At 34.5% G+C, this 19,602-nt stretch overlaps 1 protein-coding gene across 23 annotated transcripts in view; it reads left to right on the top strand.

Annotated features, from left to right (window-relative positions):
* The window catches only part of Gphn (gephyrin), a 433,952-nt gene that overhangs the window by 91,498 nt on the left and 322,852 nt on the right, over window positions 1-19,602 (top strand). For all 23 annotated transcript variants that reach the window (XM_051148057.1, XM_051147978.1, XM_051148006.1 and 20 more), the window contains exon 2: window positions 10,096-10,174. In XM_051148057.1, coding sequence (XP_051004014.1) covers window positions 10,096-10,174 — 79 coding nt within the window. The remainder of the gene's footprint in view (window positions 1-10,095; window positions 10,175-19,602) is intronic.

Genomic DNA, 19,602 nt, shown 5'->3' on the forward strand with positions numbered 1-19,602 from the left:
AAAACTGATGGTGTCCACTGGGTGGCAGCCACCTACTACATCCAAGGACAATTCTGCAGGATCACCTGGTTAAGGTTGATCAGCACAATTCTCTGAATAGGAAGTTGTTCTTCTTTACCAAGGGTTGGCTGATAGCCTTTGTGCCAATCTGTTTGAAGCCTGATTTTGTCTGTTTGAGATTAAAATAGTAATTTTACTTTTAAAAAAAGTGCAATAGAGAGTGGTCAGCCCTGAAACCATGTATATATACATATATTTATATACACCGAAATAAAATACTCAGTAGGTTGTAGTTATATATTCTATACACATATGCATACACTTATATGTATGTAACAGTAATTATCAAAAAGAGGCTATCAACTTGAGAGTAGGAGAGAGGCATGAAGGGACTGAGGGGAAGTGTTTTCTGGATGAGGGTTATAGAGGGAGAAATTATGTAATTCTGTTTCAATTACAAATATTGTTGGTGTGAGTTTAATGACATGGCCTATTAAATGTTTATTATTAGGCTTATAATTATTACAGTAGTATTATTTAATCCACTTTTACAATCAATAAAGACACATACACCTTATATATTTTAGAAGAGCCTTATCACCTGGGGCATGGCAGGTACTAACACTCTAAACTACCTCCCGTTATCTCTGTCCCATGCCATCTGCTCTAATTATTTCTATTTGGGCTACCTCCCACCCACAATACTAACGTACTTGCTAAGGTTGTTCATGTGAGCCATTTTTCTCCTGTGGAACTTCAGAGTTCCTCTTCTAGGCCCACGTGGCTCTTTCCTGTGTCATAGTGATTCTCCTCCTCCTTCCACCCCTGGTATCTGTCTGCTTCTCCTTCCAAGGATCCTCTCTGTCCGCAAAGCCTACCTTCCTCTGGTGCTGCCCAGGTATCAACTTTCTATATTAGTCAAACAAGGAGGCAAGATTAAACACAATAATTGGGGTTCCTGGAAGTCTTCAGTGAGACTCTTGGGGGTGGAGCAATTAAATACAAAGCACTAGACCATACTCCAACAAGATACATTTTATTTTGGTTGAGAGGGATGCACTAATACGTCTGTCCTTCTCTGGAAAAAAAAATGCTTGCCAGCTCTTGCCTTTGACAATTTTCCCAGTGATTTCAGTATTTTATAGTCTCCTTTAGTTTGACTATGGATAATAATTAAGTGAGAGTAACAGGTTTACAGATACAACCTTGTACATGGCTTCAAGCTATGAAGACATTAGACTTCTGAGAAGTTCTGGGCTATTCATAGTGATGCTTAGGGCTTGTTTGCTGATGACTGATTATAATCAAGGTCCTAATCAAATTTGTGTTGTCATTATTATTATTATAATAAAAATATTAATTGAAGAACAAAAATTCAGAAGGAGTGATATGGTATATACATTTGAGATAAAGTGTTAGAAAAAGGTAACTGGTGTTTTGAATCTATGTTATTTTTAAAGATAAACAGTAAGAAAACATGTATTATGATTCTGTTGAGTTTTTTCTGTCATTGTTTATAATAATACTACTTAATAGTGTATTTTTGGTTAGTTACAGGTAGTTAATAAAGACAAAAGCAGTATATTTACTTGTTTGGTTTGTTGTTTTGGTGGTTCTTTTGTTATTGTTTGTTTGTTTTTTGTTTTTTGTTTTATCCCAAGACTAAGACTCAAAATTTGTGGTTAAGGTGTTCATATATGGGCTTAGTGGTAGGTAATTCAATTTTATATGCTGTCACTAAATTTAACTTGTATAATAGCAATATTATTGTTTTGGAAGATTAGTAATTTACAGGAAAGATAAAGAAAAAAATGGAATCTCACAAATTAGGAAAACAATGTAGTTACTAGTTACATTTTAGTTTTTGACTACTAGGTCTGCACCTTATCAGAAATACCCATATTTCAATGTTGAGATCATTATGATTTATGTTTTATATAGAATCTTCTTTGTAGGAGTAGGGAAACATACCAACATAGGAATCTTACCTTAAGAGTATTATTCTAAGCTGGGCACAGTGGCAGAGGTAGGCGAATCTCTGTGAGTTTGAGGCCAGCCTGGTGTACAGAGCAAGTACAGGACAGCTAAAGCTACACAGAGAAATCCTGTCTCATCCCTCCACCCACATCCCTGCCACCAAAAAAGGAGTTTTACTCCACCATTGAGCAAAATAAATAAAATATAGATAAATACTTACATTTAGCAGTTAACTTTAAATGTCAACACAACCTAGAATTTCTTGGGAAATGAGTGACAATGAGGGATTGTCTAGGTTGCCCACACTGGTTTGGCCTGCGGGCATATCTATGGTGGACTCAACCCCCAACCCACTGTGGGTGGCATCATTCCCTAGTCAAGGGGTATTAGATTCTTTAAGAATGGAGAAGCTGAGCTGAGCACAAGCAAGTGAAGGAATGTATACATTCATTATCTTTGTCCTTGCTTGTGGATGTGAATGTGACTAACCTCTTCAAGGTAACTGTCTATGGAACTGTGAGCTAAAATATACTCTTTCTTCCTTAAGTTGCTTTTTGTAGGGTATTTTACCATATCAACAGAAATGAAGTTAGAGCATCATTCATCATACTGTCCTTTATTCTGAAGTTGCTGTTTTTCTTGTTCTTTCTTATCTATTATGCTTTAGCACTTTAACTTATACTTACAATAAGCTTAGTGTTACTTTGACTTTTGAATTATGTTTGACACTAAATAGACTTAGCATGTTATATTTATGTATTTAGCAATAACAATTAAAAAAGAGAGAACAGTTAGAAATTTGAAAAGGAGCTGAGGGATGAGGGATATAGGAATTGGAAAAAGGAAAGGGATTGGAGGTGGGGTGGAGAATGATGATGTAATTATTTTGTAATTTTTAAAAGTAAAATATGTATCATATATTTGAATAATTTCATACTGAAACCTGTTTCTATCAACATTTTTATGTGGCATATCAGCATTCATAGATCTAATTCTTTATTTAAACTCCCATCAAGTATGTAATTGTATTAATATTTATTTATTTGATATTTTTAAAAGATAGTTTTTACTATAGCTTAGGCTGAGCTGGTAGTTACTATATATATAAAACATCAGATGGCCTTGAATTCCAGTCCTCCTGGCTCCTGCTTCCTTCTCTTTGTGCTAGAGTTGTGTATGCCTGTGCAGCCTGCTTTCAGAATAATTCTTCTTCAAAGAGTTATGTATTGTAAATATTTCCTTGGAGAATATATTTATGTACCCAATTGTTGATGAACAAACATTTATTTTCAGTTTTACTAGCTTTGTAATATTAGTTTCCACAGTACTTGTACCACTTTATATCTTCAACAACGTGTTGAAAATTTAATGATACTTAATATATTGGGATTAAAGTATTAACAATATGATATGTGTCATTTGTATTTTTTCAGACTTTTTGATATCTATAGTTGTTTTAAAAATGAAGTTCTAGTCCTTTGTGTTCTTTTTCTATTTTTCTCTAGTGATGATATACTTCTCATTATTGCTATTTTCCCCTATTTATTTATAGTTTTATTATAGACTCTACTATAATTGCCTTTTGATATACCTTTTTCTAATAAAAAGCTCATTTCATTAGGTTTATGTTGTTCTGAGCAACCAAATAAAAATTAGTGTTTTCATTCTTATCTAGCTTTGCACTAAAAATGTCATTTTATCTTAGAGCAAAATTTGAAGTCTGGTGTCTAGGTGATAACAGAAAAGCGATGCAGTGAGATAGTAAAAGCCGGTTATCTAAAGTGTATCACTCTCAATTATCTCCACGCAGACAGTAAAACAGAATATCACAGACCTTACCATTTGATTCTACTGTTGTGCAGAATAATTTTACTCCATCTTTCTATGACTTTGTTTATAAGTAATTTGAAATAACTTTCTCTGCTTTCCTGTCTAAGTGGCTTAATCAATCTCTAAGATAATTAAGCATTTACCCATGTTGATTTATTCCTGGATATTAACTGTGACATTTCAGGTTACTTAGGTTACTTTATTTTTATTTTTATTTTATTTTTTATTAATTTATTCTTGTTACATCTCAATGTTTACTTTATTTTTATCATATATATATTTGGGTTTTCAAGACAGGGTTTCTCTGTGTATCCTTGGCTCTCCTGGAACTAACTCTGTAGACCAGGCTGGCCTCGAATTCATAGAGAGCTGCCTGCCTCTGCCTTCCAAGTGCTGGGATTAAAGGCATGCACCATTACCACCTGGCTACTTAAAAAATAAATAGTGTACACACACACACACACACACACACACACACAGAGAGAGAGAGAGAGAGAGAGAGAGAGAGAGAGAGAGAGAGAGAGAGAGAGACTGTGTGTGTTTAGAGTAAAGCATAGTTTGCTTTCATAAGGAAGGATAGTTCTGACAGGACTTTTTGGTGGAAAAAAATGATGACATTGGAAATGGAGAAGAGAAGAAATGGATGAGTTTTGATGTTTTGTTTTGCTTTGCTTTGTTTTGTTTTATTGGGTTTTGTTTTAGTTTTGGTAAGATATTCTAAACAGACTTATATTTTCTTGGGCTGTGTTTCTTTCTATATTTTTCATTGACTCCATGGAGTTTGAGGTGTTTGTAAATAGAGCATTCAATAGAAGAAAGGCGGGTAGTTGTTCTGATATGTGCACACTCAGTGTAGACCCATCATGAGACATAGAGCTCTAAAGGAGCTGAAGAAAGAAGGTCGGCTGACGGAGTCCACACATCAACCGTTGCCTTCGGTCTCCAGCCCAGCACAGGGTGGACCAGTGCACTCCCACACCTGACATCACCTCTTCACGTCTTCTCTTCGCTTTCTGATTTATGTGTGTTAAAGAGCTATATCTCTCATGTTCTCCTTGCCACAATGAATTGTAATCTTGGGAAAATAGATGAAGTAGATCTTCCTTTGTTTCTTTAGGTATTTTGTCAGAATAATGGAAGCAGTAGCTGTACAATAAAATATAACTTCATCTCACTGATAGAATGCTATATTATGTTTGAAGAAGATAATATTCAACAGTGAAGAAAATGTGAATGTTTTGTATTTAATTTTTAATATATAACCTAATATTTAAACTTTATTCCTATATTTAATAATGTAAAAGATTTGGCATTGGAAATATTTCATAAAAGACTAAGTAATACTATTATTATTTGTGTTTAGAAAGCTAACTTTAGGTTCTTATTAGTGATTAGGCAAACTAAACTTTACTAAGGTTTTAGGGATGACACCAACTGCAGTAAGGCATGATTGATAAAGGATATGAAACCCTAAGGCGTGGCTCCCAATCTTCCTAATACTATAACCCTGTAATACAGTTCCACATGCTGTGATTCCCCACCCTTTATTGCTACTTCATAATTGCAATTTTGCTACTGTTACTGAATTGTAATGTAAACACCTATATTTTCCAATCATTTTCTGTGACCACTCTAAAAGGGGTCATATCCCTAAGGGGTCATGACAGCTAAAGGGGTCGTGTCCTACAGGTTGAAATGGTGCACTAGGGAGTAGAATGGATCATACTTTGTTGTGCTTATTCCTGAATTGAGGTGAATGTGTGTTAATCGTGTGGCACCAGAAAAAAGGGGAGGGTGGGGAAGCATCTATAATTGTATTTTTCTTAAGGAATAGTATAAATTAATATAAAATGGATAAGAATTGCTTTAAGAAATTTTTATGTTCTAGGATAATTTTTTAAAGATTTATTTATTTATTTATTTATTTTATGTACATGAGTGCTCTGTTTTCATGCACACCAGAAGAGGGCATTAGATCACATTATTGATGGTTGTGAGCCACCATGTGGTTGCTGAGACTTGAACTCAGGACCTCTGGAAGAGCAGTCAGTGCTCTTAGCCTCTCAGCCGTGTCTCCAGCCCTAGGATATTTTTAAAAAGTATACCTTTGTCATTTTATACCGTAATGTTTCAAATAATGCTACCTATTGTGTTCAGGGTTCATATTATTCAGAGACTATTTGGTCTTAAATATTACCTTGCATTTAATATAGAATTTCAAATAAGCATTTGATGATGTGAAGAGGTAGAGATTTAGAATTTGCTTATGATTAGAGTGGAGAATCTTTGGAAAAATAAGCATTTCTGCCTAGAACCACAAAAAATTAAGATAAAAATATACATATCATCATTCTGCAACAGAGTTTACCTTAGAATAGATTTTAAGCCTCAATTGCAAATTGTATGAGGCTAATTCTTTCTGTTTTCTCCTGACCATATTGAATAACATTAAAATTTTCAGTTAAGTCACTGTGGGTCAAACTATATGAAACCAAACCAAACAATCCAATTATATGCTTCATGCAAGAGATATATTTTAAACATAAAGACTAAAGGAGGATAGAAGAAAATATACCATGCAAACAAAAAAATGAAAGCTAGTTATATTAATGTGCAACAAAGCAGCCTTTAAATTTAAGACTAGATATGAAAGTTGATTTTATGTAATAATAATCAGTGTACCAGGAGTTTATCACAGTCAAATACATAACACATAGTAAGAATGTTTTAAATTATGTAAACAGAAGCTAACAAAACAGATTTCTAATCATATCAGTGGAACTCATGATGCATCTGTCAGTGGCCAAGAGAATATAGATAACCCATGGGAGGGATGGGAGAACAGACTGTCAACACCAAAAGTGATGCATGAGTTAACTGACAGGGGAAGGACCTTTTCTTCGTTGAGGTGCAGATTATGTTATTTTAAATTTTATATGGAATATAAAACAAAATCTGATAAAAACATCTCGGAAGTGCCTGTATACTGAAGCAATTCTTGACACATGTTATAAAAACATACATTAGAGAAAGCATAGCATTCTTAGTGACTCCTGCTGGGAAACCTGAATGGCAGCATGCAGAAGACTGACACTTGACCACTGTCTTTCCCTTGTATAAAAATCTAGCAAGGTGGATTCAGTTCTACATATAAGACCTGAAATACTGGAATTTTTGGAAGAAAACAGGAAAACACGTTAAGGCAATGAGATCCTGATTAGGATCCCCAAAGTATAAGAAACAAAAGCAAAAATTGGCAGATGGAATAATATCAGGCTAAAAAAAACCAAACTTCCTCGAAGCAAACAATGGAGTGAAAGACCACCTTCAGATTATATGAAAAGTCTTCCCAAATTCAGAGGTACCCAACACATTAAAAATTAACCTAGGGGCCCTTTTTTACAGATTAATAATGCAGGTTCTACAATGATGGCACAGTTAATGTGATAGCTAGTTTGTTGCCAGCTGGACACAAGCTAGAAAGAGGGAACCTAATTGAAAAAATGCCTCCTAGTTGAAAAAAAAAAAGATTGGTTTGTAGGCAAATCTGTGGTGTATTTTCTTGATTAATGACTTATGTTGGAGGTGCCAGCTCACTGTGGGCAGTGCCTTACCTGGGCTGGTAGTCCTGAGTGTTATAAGAAAGCAGAGTGAGCGAGCAGGCCTTGGGGGGAAAGCAGTAAGTAGGTTCATGGTCTCTTCATCAGCTCTTGCGTACAGGCCTCTGCACTGATTTCCCGGTGATGTCCTGTGCTGTGGAGTTAGAGGCTGAAGCAAACTGTTTCCTCACTTCTCTTCTTTTCATGGTGTACTGTCACAGCCATAGAAGCCCTAAGACAGTTGGTAAAGTGCTTTCTGCACATGAGTGTGAACCTGCCTTTGTGTCCTTAGGCAACCACTTAAAAAGCAAGGCATAGTTACTTGTGCCTGGAATCACAGCTCGTTGGAGGCAGAGACAAGTGCTTACCCACCAGTCTAGCTCCAAGTTCAGAGCGGACCCTTTCTCACTAGGCAGGTGGAGGCCTGACATGGTGGTGCACACCTTTAACCCCAGCACTGGGAACAGAGGCCAGAGGATCTCTGAGTCTGAGGGCAGCTTGGTCTGTAGATTTAGTTCCAGGACAGCCAGGGCTGCAAGAAAAACCCATCTTGAAAACAAGTAACAAAACAAATACCCCTCCCTCCCCCAAAAGAGGCAAGGTAGAGTGTTAAAGGAAGACACAGATATTGACCTTTGGCCTCTTAATGCATGTGTATATACGGACACACATGCACACACACACAAACACATATGCATATAACAGATATACATACACAAAGATTTTAAATGTATATAAATGTCTATATAATTCACTCAATTTGATGTTTCATTATATTAATCATTTTTAATTATTCAGAAAATATTTAGATGATAAAAGGTAATTAACATTACAATGACAGCTCCCTGAGATAATCAAGTTAACAATGAAGAAAAAAGGGACGGTGAGATGGCTCAGTGCATAAAGGTGTTTGCCACCATGCCTGATGACCCGTGTTTGATTTCCAGAACCTACATAGTGGAGGGAGAGAACACATTCTGGCAAGTTATTCTCGAACTGGCTCATATGGCAACAAATTCATGGAAAATGCTTAGACCCATGAACCACATGGAAATGCAGATCTTACCACATTGGACATAATTTCTTTTTTGTAAGGTTATCCATTTCTTTTGTGATTCATATATATCTCTTTTCACCTCCTCTGATCTCCATAGCATTGTAGATCCATCTCTCTCCTCTCTTCTCCTCTCCTCTCCTCTCCTCTTCTCTTCTCTTCTCTTCTCCTCCTCCTCTTCTTCCCCTCCTCCACCCTCCATGTAATTTGCTACTCTTTCTGAGTCTACTTAGTCTTTTGAATCATTTTTATGTATTTTCAGAAGTTTTAAACTTCCTATAAACATTTTCCCCTACATTCTCTCCTGTTTGTCTCTCACTTTTGATTATTTGTATGACTTATGCTCTGTTCTTTTCATCTCCTTTGCTCTCTTTCCTTTTAGACACTTGTCAACTGATTTTTCTCTAAGTTAAGTAATGTTAGGTTTTCCTATTTTGAATCAAATATGAAACTTACTAACTTCTTTTTATTTTATTTTATTTTTTTCCAACTTCTGATCTAATTCTCTTTGGTAGATTGTATTTCTCTGTTAACTTTTCCTTTTTAGATTACAAGTGAGGATTTTTTTTTTCTTTGCCTCGTGTTAAATAGTTTTCTTAAACTTTTAAAACAGTATCATCTATACTCTTTTGTATTTTTTTATACTCTTGATCATTGTTTATATTTTGTGCTCCATCTCATACTTGTAAGTTATATTGTTCATGGGGTCGAACAGTAAACATGGACATAAAGATCTCTTTAATTCTAAATTTAACCAAAGAAGCCAGTTGTCTTCTAAAAATGTGTTGTTTTGAACTGGGATTGCTTCTAGTCTGTCCTGCTGGCCTGTACATTTCAAGAGCTGTGGTGATTTTCCTCTTTACAAACAATCTCTTTTGATTCTTAGTCTGTATAAATGAAAAATAGTCTCAGAAATCAAAAAATCAACACATCAAATTTACCTAAGAAGCTACTCCCTTCCTACCAGTTTACTTTATGCTTTTATTTTCACTGATCTCTGCAATTTCAAACAAATGCGATGGCAGGGACAGTAGTGTTGTTTATCTCTTTTATTTTAGTTGTTGTAAGACCAGGGGCTTATTATTATGTATTAGTAAATTAATCCTCTAGAAGTGAGAACAAAATCATATTTTAATTCTTTTATATATTATATTTATATAAGGTCAGTGTGTCTTAAATTAGCTCCTTGTCATTGAAATATTGGTTTTTTGTTGACTATTAACATTTTCCACTCAATTTAGCAGGCAAAAAAATTAATGCTGATGTTTAGGAAAGAAATATATATTTTTTGTTGTTGTTGTTGTTGTTGTTGTTATTATTATTATTATTATTATTATTATTATTATTATTATTATTAATTCATATTATATCCCGATTGCAATCCCCTTGCTCTTATCTTCCTGTTCCGACTTTCCCTCTCATTTCCATTCTATTCCCTTCCCTAGACCTCTGACAGGTGGGGTCCTCCTCCCCCACTGTCTGACCATAGCCTATCAGGTCTTATTTGGATAGCCTGCATCCCCTTAGGAAAGAAATAAAATAAGGAATTTCGTTTAAAATTACTTTTGGCCAGCACTAGCTATAGTGAAATATTAACAAAATTAATTTTATATTCTTTCCCCTTTTCTTGTTTAGTGAGTGATAGCTGCTTCAGGAATCTTGCAGAAGACCGCAGTGGGATAAATCTAAAAGATCTTGTCCAAGACCCTTCTTTGTGAGTATCTGTTTTTCACTACTAAGTATAATTTAAAACTTTATTTTTATGTTAACTTAAAAAAAATAGTGTTGTTTTTTTGAGACAGGGTTTTTCTGTGTAGCCTTGGCTGTCCTGGACTCACTTTGTAGACCAGGCTGGCCTGGAACTCACAGTGATCCACCTGCCTCTGCCTCTCCAAGTGCTTGGGTTATAGGCATTTGCTACCATGCCCGGCTTAAAAAATAGTTTTACCAGCCAATTTTCAACTTTTTCCTGATAATTTGTTACATCTAGTGAAGTCTGATGGAACTGGTATGTGCATATATATGTATATGTATACATATATACATACATACATACATCATACATACATACATACGTATGTACATACATATATACATACACACACACCATACATACATACATACATCATACATACATACATACATCATACATACATACATACATACATACATACATACATCATACATACATACGTACATACATACGTACACACATCATACATACATACATACATACATACATATATACATCATACATACATACATCATACATACATACATACATACAGCATACATACATACATCATACATCATACATACATACATACATCATACATACATACATACATACATACATACATATATACATACATACATACACACATCATACATACACACATCATACATACATACATCATACATACATGCATACATCATACATACATACATACATCATACATGCATACATCATACATACATGCATATATACATACATACATACACACATCATACATACATACATACATCATGCATACATCATACATACATACATACATACGTACGTACATACATCATACATACATACATATATACATACCACATGAGAAAAACGAGAAAACTTTTGAAAAGATGGCATTATCCTGGAAGATTGACTTTCACAGCACTGGTAATTGGTATCAACAATGTGACAGTAGATAATGGCAAAAGGAATTTACTTACTAACTGATTTGTTTGGGGAGATGAGGGTGAATTTGATTACACCAATTGTAAATTTCATTGAACATTTTATTTGTAATAACTATTTACTCTTAAAATTAGAAATATAAAATATTTGTAATAACTTACTTAAATATACTAGACTACATTTAATGTTCCATATTAGAAAAATGTACACCATAGAACTTTTGGATTTTTGTAGCTTACAATATTTTTTATTTATTTATTTATTATTATTATTTTTTTTTTAATGAGATGTTGTCTCAGCCCAAGCTGGCTTGGTACTCATTCTGTAGCCTTGCCTGCCTGCAAGTCATGATCTTCCTGCCTCTGCTTCCCAAGTGTCATGGATCACAAACATGTGCCACCATGTTCCTGTCTGTTCATTAAGAGCTTATTGTTTGTTATTTGCTGCTCCGGTCAGTTCCCTTCCTTTTAAGTATATATTCTAGTATAATATTACTATATAATAGTTTCATTGAGTCTTGGAATTTTATATTTATTGGAAAAAAGATTTAAAAAGCCAGAACCCAAAGAGACTCTGTCATATTATAAATCTAACTATGAATATATATGTGTGTGTGTGTGTGTGTGTGTGTGTGTGTGTGTGTGTGTGTGTGTATGAATGAGACAGACAGACAGACAGAGACACGTGTGTGTCCCACAATTTTATATCCATTTCATTATAACAAATCACTGGACTGCAATGAACTAGATGAGCTATTGTTTGAACATGGTCAAGGAGGAATACCATGGTAGAAAAGAAAAATGAAAAGTCACAAATATTTCAGGATTATTTTATCTTGTTACTAATTTAATGGGAGGAAAATTTGATTTGTGGCAAGATTGAGATAAGGGGTTATCCAATAGCGCCTTTTTTTCCTGGATGATTTTTGCCTATGTCCATCCTGTGGATATTAAATGTAAAAACAGGCAGGATTGGACACGTATTTTAGCTGATTAATGTATCTGTTTGTTTGAATTATCAATTTGCTTATATACTAAATTTATAAATAAACAACCATTCTAATAGCTTCCTTTCTGTTTCTGAGGACAAATTTAAGGTTGTAGCCTCTGCTGTATGTATAATTTGTGTTATAAGACCTTTTTAGTTTTAGTGTATCAATGCAGTGAAATGTTTTAAGTTTAGTTCAATGTTATATTTCCATTAGTAACATTTATATGGTCATAATTTTCAGTCATTTAGGTAATTATTCTTCATATGATATAATTTAGCTTTTCTCCTCTTTAAGTAGAGTGATGCATATTGTATTAATTTACTAAAATTAAACTGTTTCTTCTGGTAATATAAGTACTTCATTTAAGTTATAGTCAGTTACATTTTTTATAGAGCTTAATTCTCTTTACTTTCAAAACAGTTTTAACTGTGTGGTATTGGCAAGATTAAAAAAAGTCACCACATTTGTGTCTTGAATTTCTTTTATAAATCTTTAAAAATTTATTTGTTTATTGCATATGCTATTTGCTTGCATATATATCTGTTCACCATGTTTCTGCAGTACCTGTGGAGGTCAGAAAGGGGCGTCCTATGCACTGGAACAGATGGTTTGAGCCACCGTGTCAGTGCTGGAATCAAATCCAAGTTCTCTGGAAGAGCAGCCAGTGCTCTTAAGCACTGAGCCATGTTTTTGATTTCTTATTGCTTATGTCTAACTAGCAAGTGTCTTTGAACTTAGATTCAATTATAATATTTAAAGCTGTTTTAAGACTCAAAAGACCTATAAAATATGTTGAAACTATTCACCTTGCTTTTGAATGTTAGGATGTTACTTTTTATGTATGGAGTGGTTCATTTAATTTCCAAGTCTGTTAAAAACTTATTACTTAGGGCCAGGCGTGGTGGTGCACTCCTTTAATCCCAGTAATCAGAAGGCAGGGGCAGGAGGATCACTGTGAGTTCCAGGCCAGCCTGGTCTACAAAGGGAGTCCATGACAGCAGAGGCTAAACAGAGAAACCCCTGTCTTGAAAAAAAAGTTATTGCTTACTACACCTATAAAAGTAGAAAAAAAATTTAATGTTAAAAGTATAATTCATAATACAAGCTATTATTCATTTTCTTTAAATAAGAACACTTTTCTTTATATGTATATAGCACATTTTTGCTTATCTATTCTTTTATCAGTGGCCTCTGTGATAGCTTCTACCTTTTGGCCTTTGTGGCTAATGATCCAATGAATTTGAATTTATAAAATACCTTGCTTGGATATATACCCAGTATTGGAGTTCTTGGATAATATTGCATTCTATTTTTAATTTTTTAAAGATATGAGAATGTTTCCATAGCAGCTTATATTTACTAGTAATATATGAGGTTTCCAACTTATTACAACTTTGCCAACACTTAGTATGCTTGATAGTTACCTCATAATATTATATGATAAATAAATATTAAACATCCTTAGTTTTCCTGGCATTTTTAATTATAGTTCAGTAATTCTTCACATCTTGTCCTTACTGTTGACTTTAAAATGATTCTGCTAGAAATTATTTTTAAAGTGTCGTCTATGACTACTATAACTGTCTATTCTTAAGCAGACTGTATAATACCATTTTAGCTAAATCTAAATTCTTTTTATTGTCATTACCAAGATTTAAAATACAAACAAGGTCACAGTAAATTTTGTAACCATAAATTTTAATAAATTTATTTTATCTTTTTGTATAATATTTCTTATTATATTTCTTACATTAAAAAGAATGCATACTTATATACATTAAAGCTCAGTTCAGGATATCAACTTGGAATGATTAAAAAACAAAAGCAACAGCCTGCTTACTTGATGTTATAGATTATTGGTGATAAAGAATAAACATACTAATTAATTTTATATTTTGATATTATAAATCATTAGTAACAAAAATTCATGTTTAACAATAATTAAGCAAAATGCTTATATCAACATATACATTTTTTAAATATCAAAAGTGATATTTGCTTACTAGTTTTGGGAGAAAGTTTGTTTCTTTGGTATTTCTGGAACACTGCCTTATCCCCCTGAGTATACTTGTCATCACACTGTAGCCTCACTGATTAAATGATATTTTGGTCCCTTGGATCATGACATTAAATATGAAGAAATGACAGGATTGCTGTCTGGGAAGCAATCATCTCTAAATATAGACTGTGCTTATCTGCTGCTGTTAAGACAGGTTTCTATGGTGAATTGAATTTCTTAAAAATGCCAGTCAGCAGAAGGTAAACAGTGGCTTCTGAAGTGGTTATTTCCCATAAAGTTGAACATTCTCATCCTATATTTTCAGAAAAGCTAAAATGTAGTTAACATTTTTAATGGATTATTTATAAAATTTCAATTTTAAAGTATCTTTGAAGTCTTCATTATATAAAATAGAAAAGGTTTTATATTATAATTGTGCTTCACTCTATACAAATTTCATTTGTTATTATAATTTGTTCTTCTAGCAGCAACACTAAATGTTGCTGAGTTTTCACTTTGCTACACACAGGTTTGCTAATTCTAAAAAATCTATTATAGCTCTCTTATAAGTAACACCTCTAAATGTAAGATTTATAAGTCTCACTTTTCCCCCTGATAGATTATATGCTCATTGGTCTAGCATTAGTGTTGCTTAAATTCTTTAGTAACTAGACTTAGCAGGTATACCTCATGTGATTGAGAAACAAAACATACTATCAACGGTGCATAATATTTTAAGTTTTTAGCATAAATCATAGAAGGCAAAAACAATTTGTGAAATAGGGATGTGAAATAAGAAAGGGGTTTAAGAAGCTCTCCTATAACCATCTCTTCACAGAAAGGAGAAATTACATTGCTGGTTATGCATTTAACAACATTCACAAGTCAGGTGAGAGACCAAAAAGAGTGAAGAAGGCATGAAGGAAATAGTTGCCCATGTCACTTGTTTTCCAACAATAATCAGTCCAACACACACAGAGAGAAGTCTTATGTTTAGGAGAGAGCAGAAAATTAAGTACAGGTCTTAGATTTCAGGGCCTTGTTATATCCAAAGCTACTTTTTAGCAAAGGCCCATGATCTCTGCTATTGCAAAAAAAAAAAAAAAATTCTTGTAGATTTAGCTGCTTGATCTGTGTTTGAGTAGGTGGCTGATTTCATTCCTTACCCCTCTTCTAAACTTGAGAAGTAGAATGTAGAGCAGAGTTCAATTACCAGTGATCCTAGCACAAAAGCAAGCATAGAGGTTTGTCATAGGCCTGGGAAAGAGCAGCGTTTCTATTTGTAGTGTTTATTCCCTAGGGTAGATCTGGAGTACACTTCCTCTCTTCTTAAAGTTATATAGACCCCCGTGCCTTTAAAATTGAGGTGCAGCCCAGCTGAATAGAAGATGAGGTGGCTGAATCAGCTGCAGTCATCAACCCTACCATACTACCTGAACTACCAACTTCGGCCAGCATAGTGCAGTGCAAGTCCATTCCCTAGTAGTATGATAGAGGCACAAGCACACGGCGTTTCTTTGGAATTTCTCTGGACTGGTGAAACTGTACTGGATAGATTGCCAAGCCTGCTTGCAATTTCCAGCCTTGGTATAGCTCCTGTGCTGTAGGAACATACACAGTCCTGACATGGCATTTCAGACTTTTACTTCAGCTAGCTCTGTCGATGACTGCTCTAAATAGTTTTAGGCATCGTGTGCACCTAAGTAGGCAACTCACTTGAGCCTGGTCCTACCAAGTGTTCTACTGGTAGGATGTGGATTCCTTGTATGATAAATTTGGTGTAATACAGGAGCCTGGGAGTGTGCCATCCATGATGACTTTGTCTTAAGCTGGATAGAATCCCAGTGATTAACCATGGCTGGCAACTGAGTGAGGCTTGTGAGGATAGATTGCTTTATTTAGGTACTCTTGAGTTTAAAAGAATACACCAACATTATACTTTGGGTAAACTGAGACATGGATTGACGTTCCACTCCCAAGGTTGTAACGGAATGCCAAAAGTAGATGCCTGAAAAATCTGGACCCGGACTTCATCTAGTGCTGAATAATAGATGTAAGTGTAGACTCGGGAAATAAACAACATGTTTAGAATTTGTCATCAAAGAGGTACCAACAAAACTGAGTAAGAAGCCTGAGCCATCAGTACTTAGATAGTTTTGAACGTGGGAAAAAATCAGCAATTTTCAGGAAGTCATTACCTTAATTACCACTGAAAGTAAGGTGTCTTGACAATTACCTAAAATATTCCTTGTGGGGGGATTATCAGATTTTTCAAGGAAACTGAATGAGCTTGAGGAAAACAGGAATGTTCTAATTCTCTAACAGGAATGTTACCTTCTCTGTCTTCCCTGCTGTACCTGGTATTGGACTGCCTTGAATATACCAGCTAAGTGCTCAGTCATTGTGTTATATAAGAAAACAAAGATGTGCAAACAAATTTTATAATTAAACACAAATTTTTCATGTGAGAGATTAATTGAAAGTATGGAACTCATCAATTAGTGAGTTCAGTGCCGGCTGTTTGAAATGTGTAATTGGAAGAAAAAGAGTGAAGAGGAAAGGAGAAAGTTTATGGGAACTTTGGGGAAAGAGCAAATACTGGAGGTCAAGGATGTAAGAATGCCAGAGGATTATAAAGTGTATTCAAAGACATAATACAAATTTATAAAATATATAAAAGCAGTCAAATATAGGTACAGAAAGGTCAAAAGGATAGATTTAACTGCTACTTCTAGACATGCTTAAGCTTGTATATTGAAAGAGAAGATCCTAAGGCTGCAAGAGATGAGAAACACCTAGGGCTGTCTCAGCTCTCACTGTAAACTCCTCTGCAGAAACCTTAAAGACTAAAGGAAACAGTATGAGATTTTTCTGAATACTAAAGAAGAATTAAAACAAAACAAAACAAAATATGCAGCCAAAAATGCTGTATCTAAGAAAACTACCTAGACAAGATGATATAAAGACATTCCCAGACAAAAGCTGGTAAAATATATTTCCATACCTGTTTCACAAAAAAAAAAAAAAAAAAAAAAAAAAAAAATACTGAAAGATGCTCTCCAAACTGGAAGAGAAGTTAATGAGTAAAAACAAATCATAGGAACTTATAAACATAAACATTGGTATGAATAATTAAGTTAAAATCATCTAATTTTATTTGTGACTAAACTTCTTATATCTTTAGTAAGAATGAAATACAGTAATTTAAAATATAACATTATTAAGAGATAACCAATATACAAAGATGACTATTGCACAGTAGAGTAACTGTAGATAAAACTAATGTACTGTGTGTTTTAAAAGCTACAATAAGGATTCTGAAAAATTTGACAACACAAAAATCCTAAATATCTGAGCACACACACATAGTAGTGGTTTAAATGTCCGTTTTCAGCTCATGTATTTGAACACATAGTCCCCAGCTGGTGGAGCTGTTTGGGAGATTTGTGGAGCCTTTGGAAAAGAAGTGTGTCATTGGGAGAGGGCTTTGAGAATTTCTATCTGTAATCTACTTCTAATATGCTCTTTTGATTTCCTGTGTGATGCAATGTATTTAGTCGTATTCTGCTCTGGTCACCAGCTATTGTTGCAGGATATGTGAAAACCCAAGATTGTGTTATTTACTGAAAAAACAAAAACAAAGACCAAAACGTGTTTCTAGTGGTGGTGTGAAAACCCAAGATTGTGTTATGTACTGAAAAAAAAAAAAAAAAAAAAAGCCTGTTTCTAGTTGTGGTGTGGCACCGAGTCAAGAACACAGACCCTGGATGTTTTGATGCAAAGTAGCACTTTATACCCCTCTCCTGAACTCCCATCGGCTGTTGAAGCTCATGCCACCTTTGTGTCATCATGGGACTGGTGTGCATAGCTCACTTGACCCTGTGCACTCGTTGCTGGGTGCTCTGGCAGATTTTCAGTTGGAAACTGAAAGCATTGTCAGCGCACATGCGCAGTCGCTTGTTACTTCCTGCTATAGCTCAGCCCCATAACACACCTTTATTGCAAGGCAGGATTCAATAAAGTCAACCATAGGTCAATGGTGGAGCAGGCAGCTAGTTGAAAGGGATTGAACATAGAGAAAAAATATAGAGAGTTAGGAAGTCAGGAAGACAGATATATAGACACACAGGAAGAAAGGAGGGATATTCAGTTTGAGGGGATTTTTGAGTGGTGTGGAGAGGGAGCAGTTCCTTTTTTATTTTGTGATGTCTGCTGAGGAGAGAAGACATCTGGGTGTTTTCTTTGTCTTTCTGAGCTAGCAGGATTTCACCCCAACATCTGGTTCCCAAGCCTTTATGGGTAAAATCAAACAATTGAGATTTTGTTAAAAACAACAGTTTCAGCTCTAATGCATGTCATGACCATATGGACAGAGAAATGTCAGCTGATGACAAACTGAGAAACCATCAGAATTACTAAGTCATCTGGAAGTACTCAAAGAGAGAGTTAAGGATGGAATTACCATGACAGAAGGTGTTAGGACCCTGTATAGTGCTACTTTAGATGGCTTGAAACTAGAAGCAGAAAATGAAAAGCTAAATGACTTAACTGAAGTTGGCCTAATACTTATTATGAATATTTTCATTTCAGTATTTCATATTTATCCTTAATAGCCATAGTAGATTTTTGTACCCTCTCAAAGAAAAAAGCTTTAGAGATACAGGAAAAAGAAAAATATGAAAAATGCATTGATAAGATATAAGTCTTAGAAGAAAAATTAGACTGATAAACAAACACGAGAAAAATACTCAGATACAGACAGACAAGAGGTTTAGATAAGAATGCACCATGCAACTGTATAGTAAAACTGAATAGGGGCAGCATAAGGTTATTAGAAAACCAACTATAGTGTATCCAGTTACTATATAAAGCCCACAAGCAGATGATAGGCACCTCCAAGATTATGAAGAAGTTAAGTAGAATCCCATAGACAGATTTGAGGAGATTTAAGGAAGCAATTGTTTCTGTGATATGCATTCAACCTACATGAAGCAGATACTAAATTCATGGGCAACTCAGAAGAGAATTATCACCCAAGACTGGAAAGATTCAGCAGCAGCACTAAGGGAAACTGATCCTCAGTTAAAATGGAGAACATGATGAAAAGCGGAAGCAAGAGTAGTAGAGCGATGGAATAGAGCGAGAGGAATTAATATTTATAGGGACGAGGTGCTAGATGACGGTCTATGCTGTCTTACAAACACAGCTTGATTCTAATGACCACACTTTGTCTCTATGATGTTTAGCAGTTTTAAATGTTTGGAACAAGGTTGAAGAATCAGGAAAGAGGTCTAGTCATTTACTGAAATTATACAGGGCCAAAAAAAAAAAAAAAAATGCCTTCATTGATTTTTTTTGCAGAAATCGGCTTCAGCTATAAATAGAATAATGTCAGATTTAGAAGTCAGACAAATATTAATTGAATCTTTGGCTTTTTAAAATGCTAATTCACAATGCAAAAAGCTGATT

Source organism: Acomys russatus, chromosome 1 (assembly GCF_903995435.1).
Source record: "Acomys russatus chromosome 1, mAcoRus1.1, whole genome shotgun sequence".
Classification (NCBI taxonomy): domain Eukaryota; kingdom Metazoa; phylum Chordata; class Mammalia; order Rodentia; family Muridae; genus Acomys; species Acomys russatus.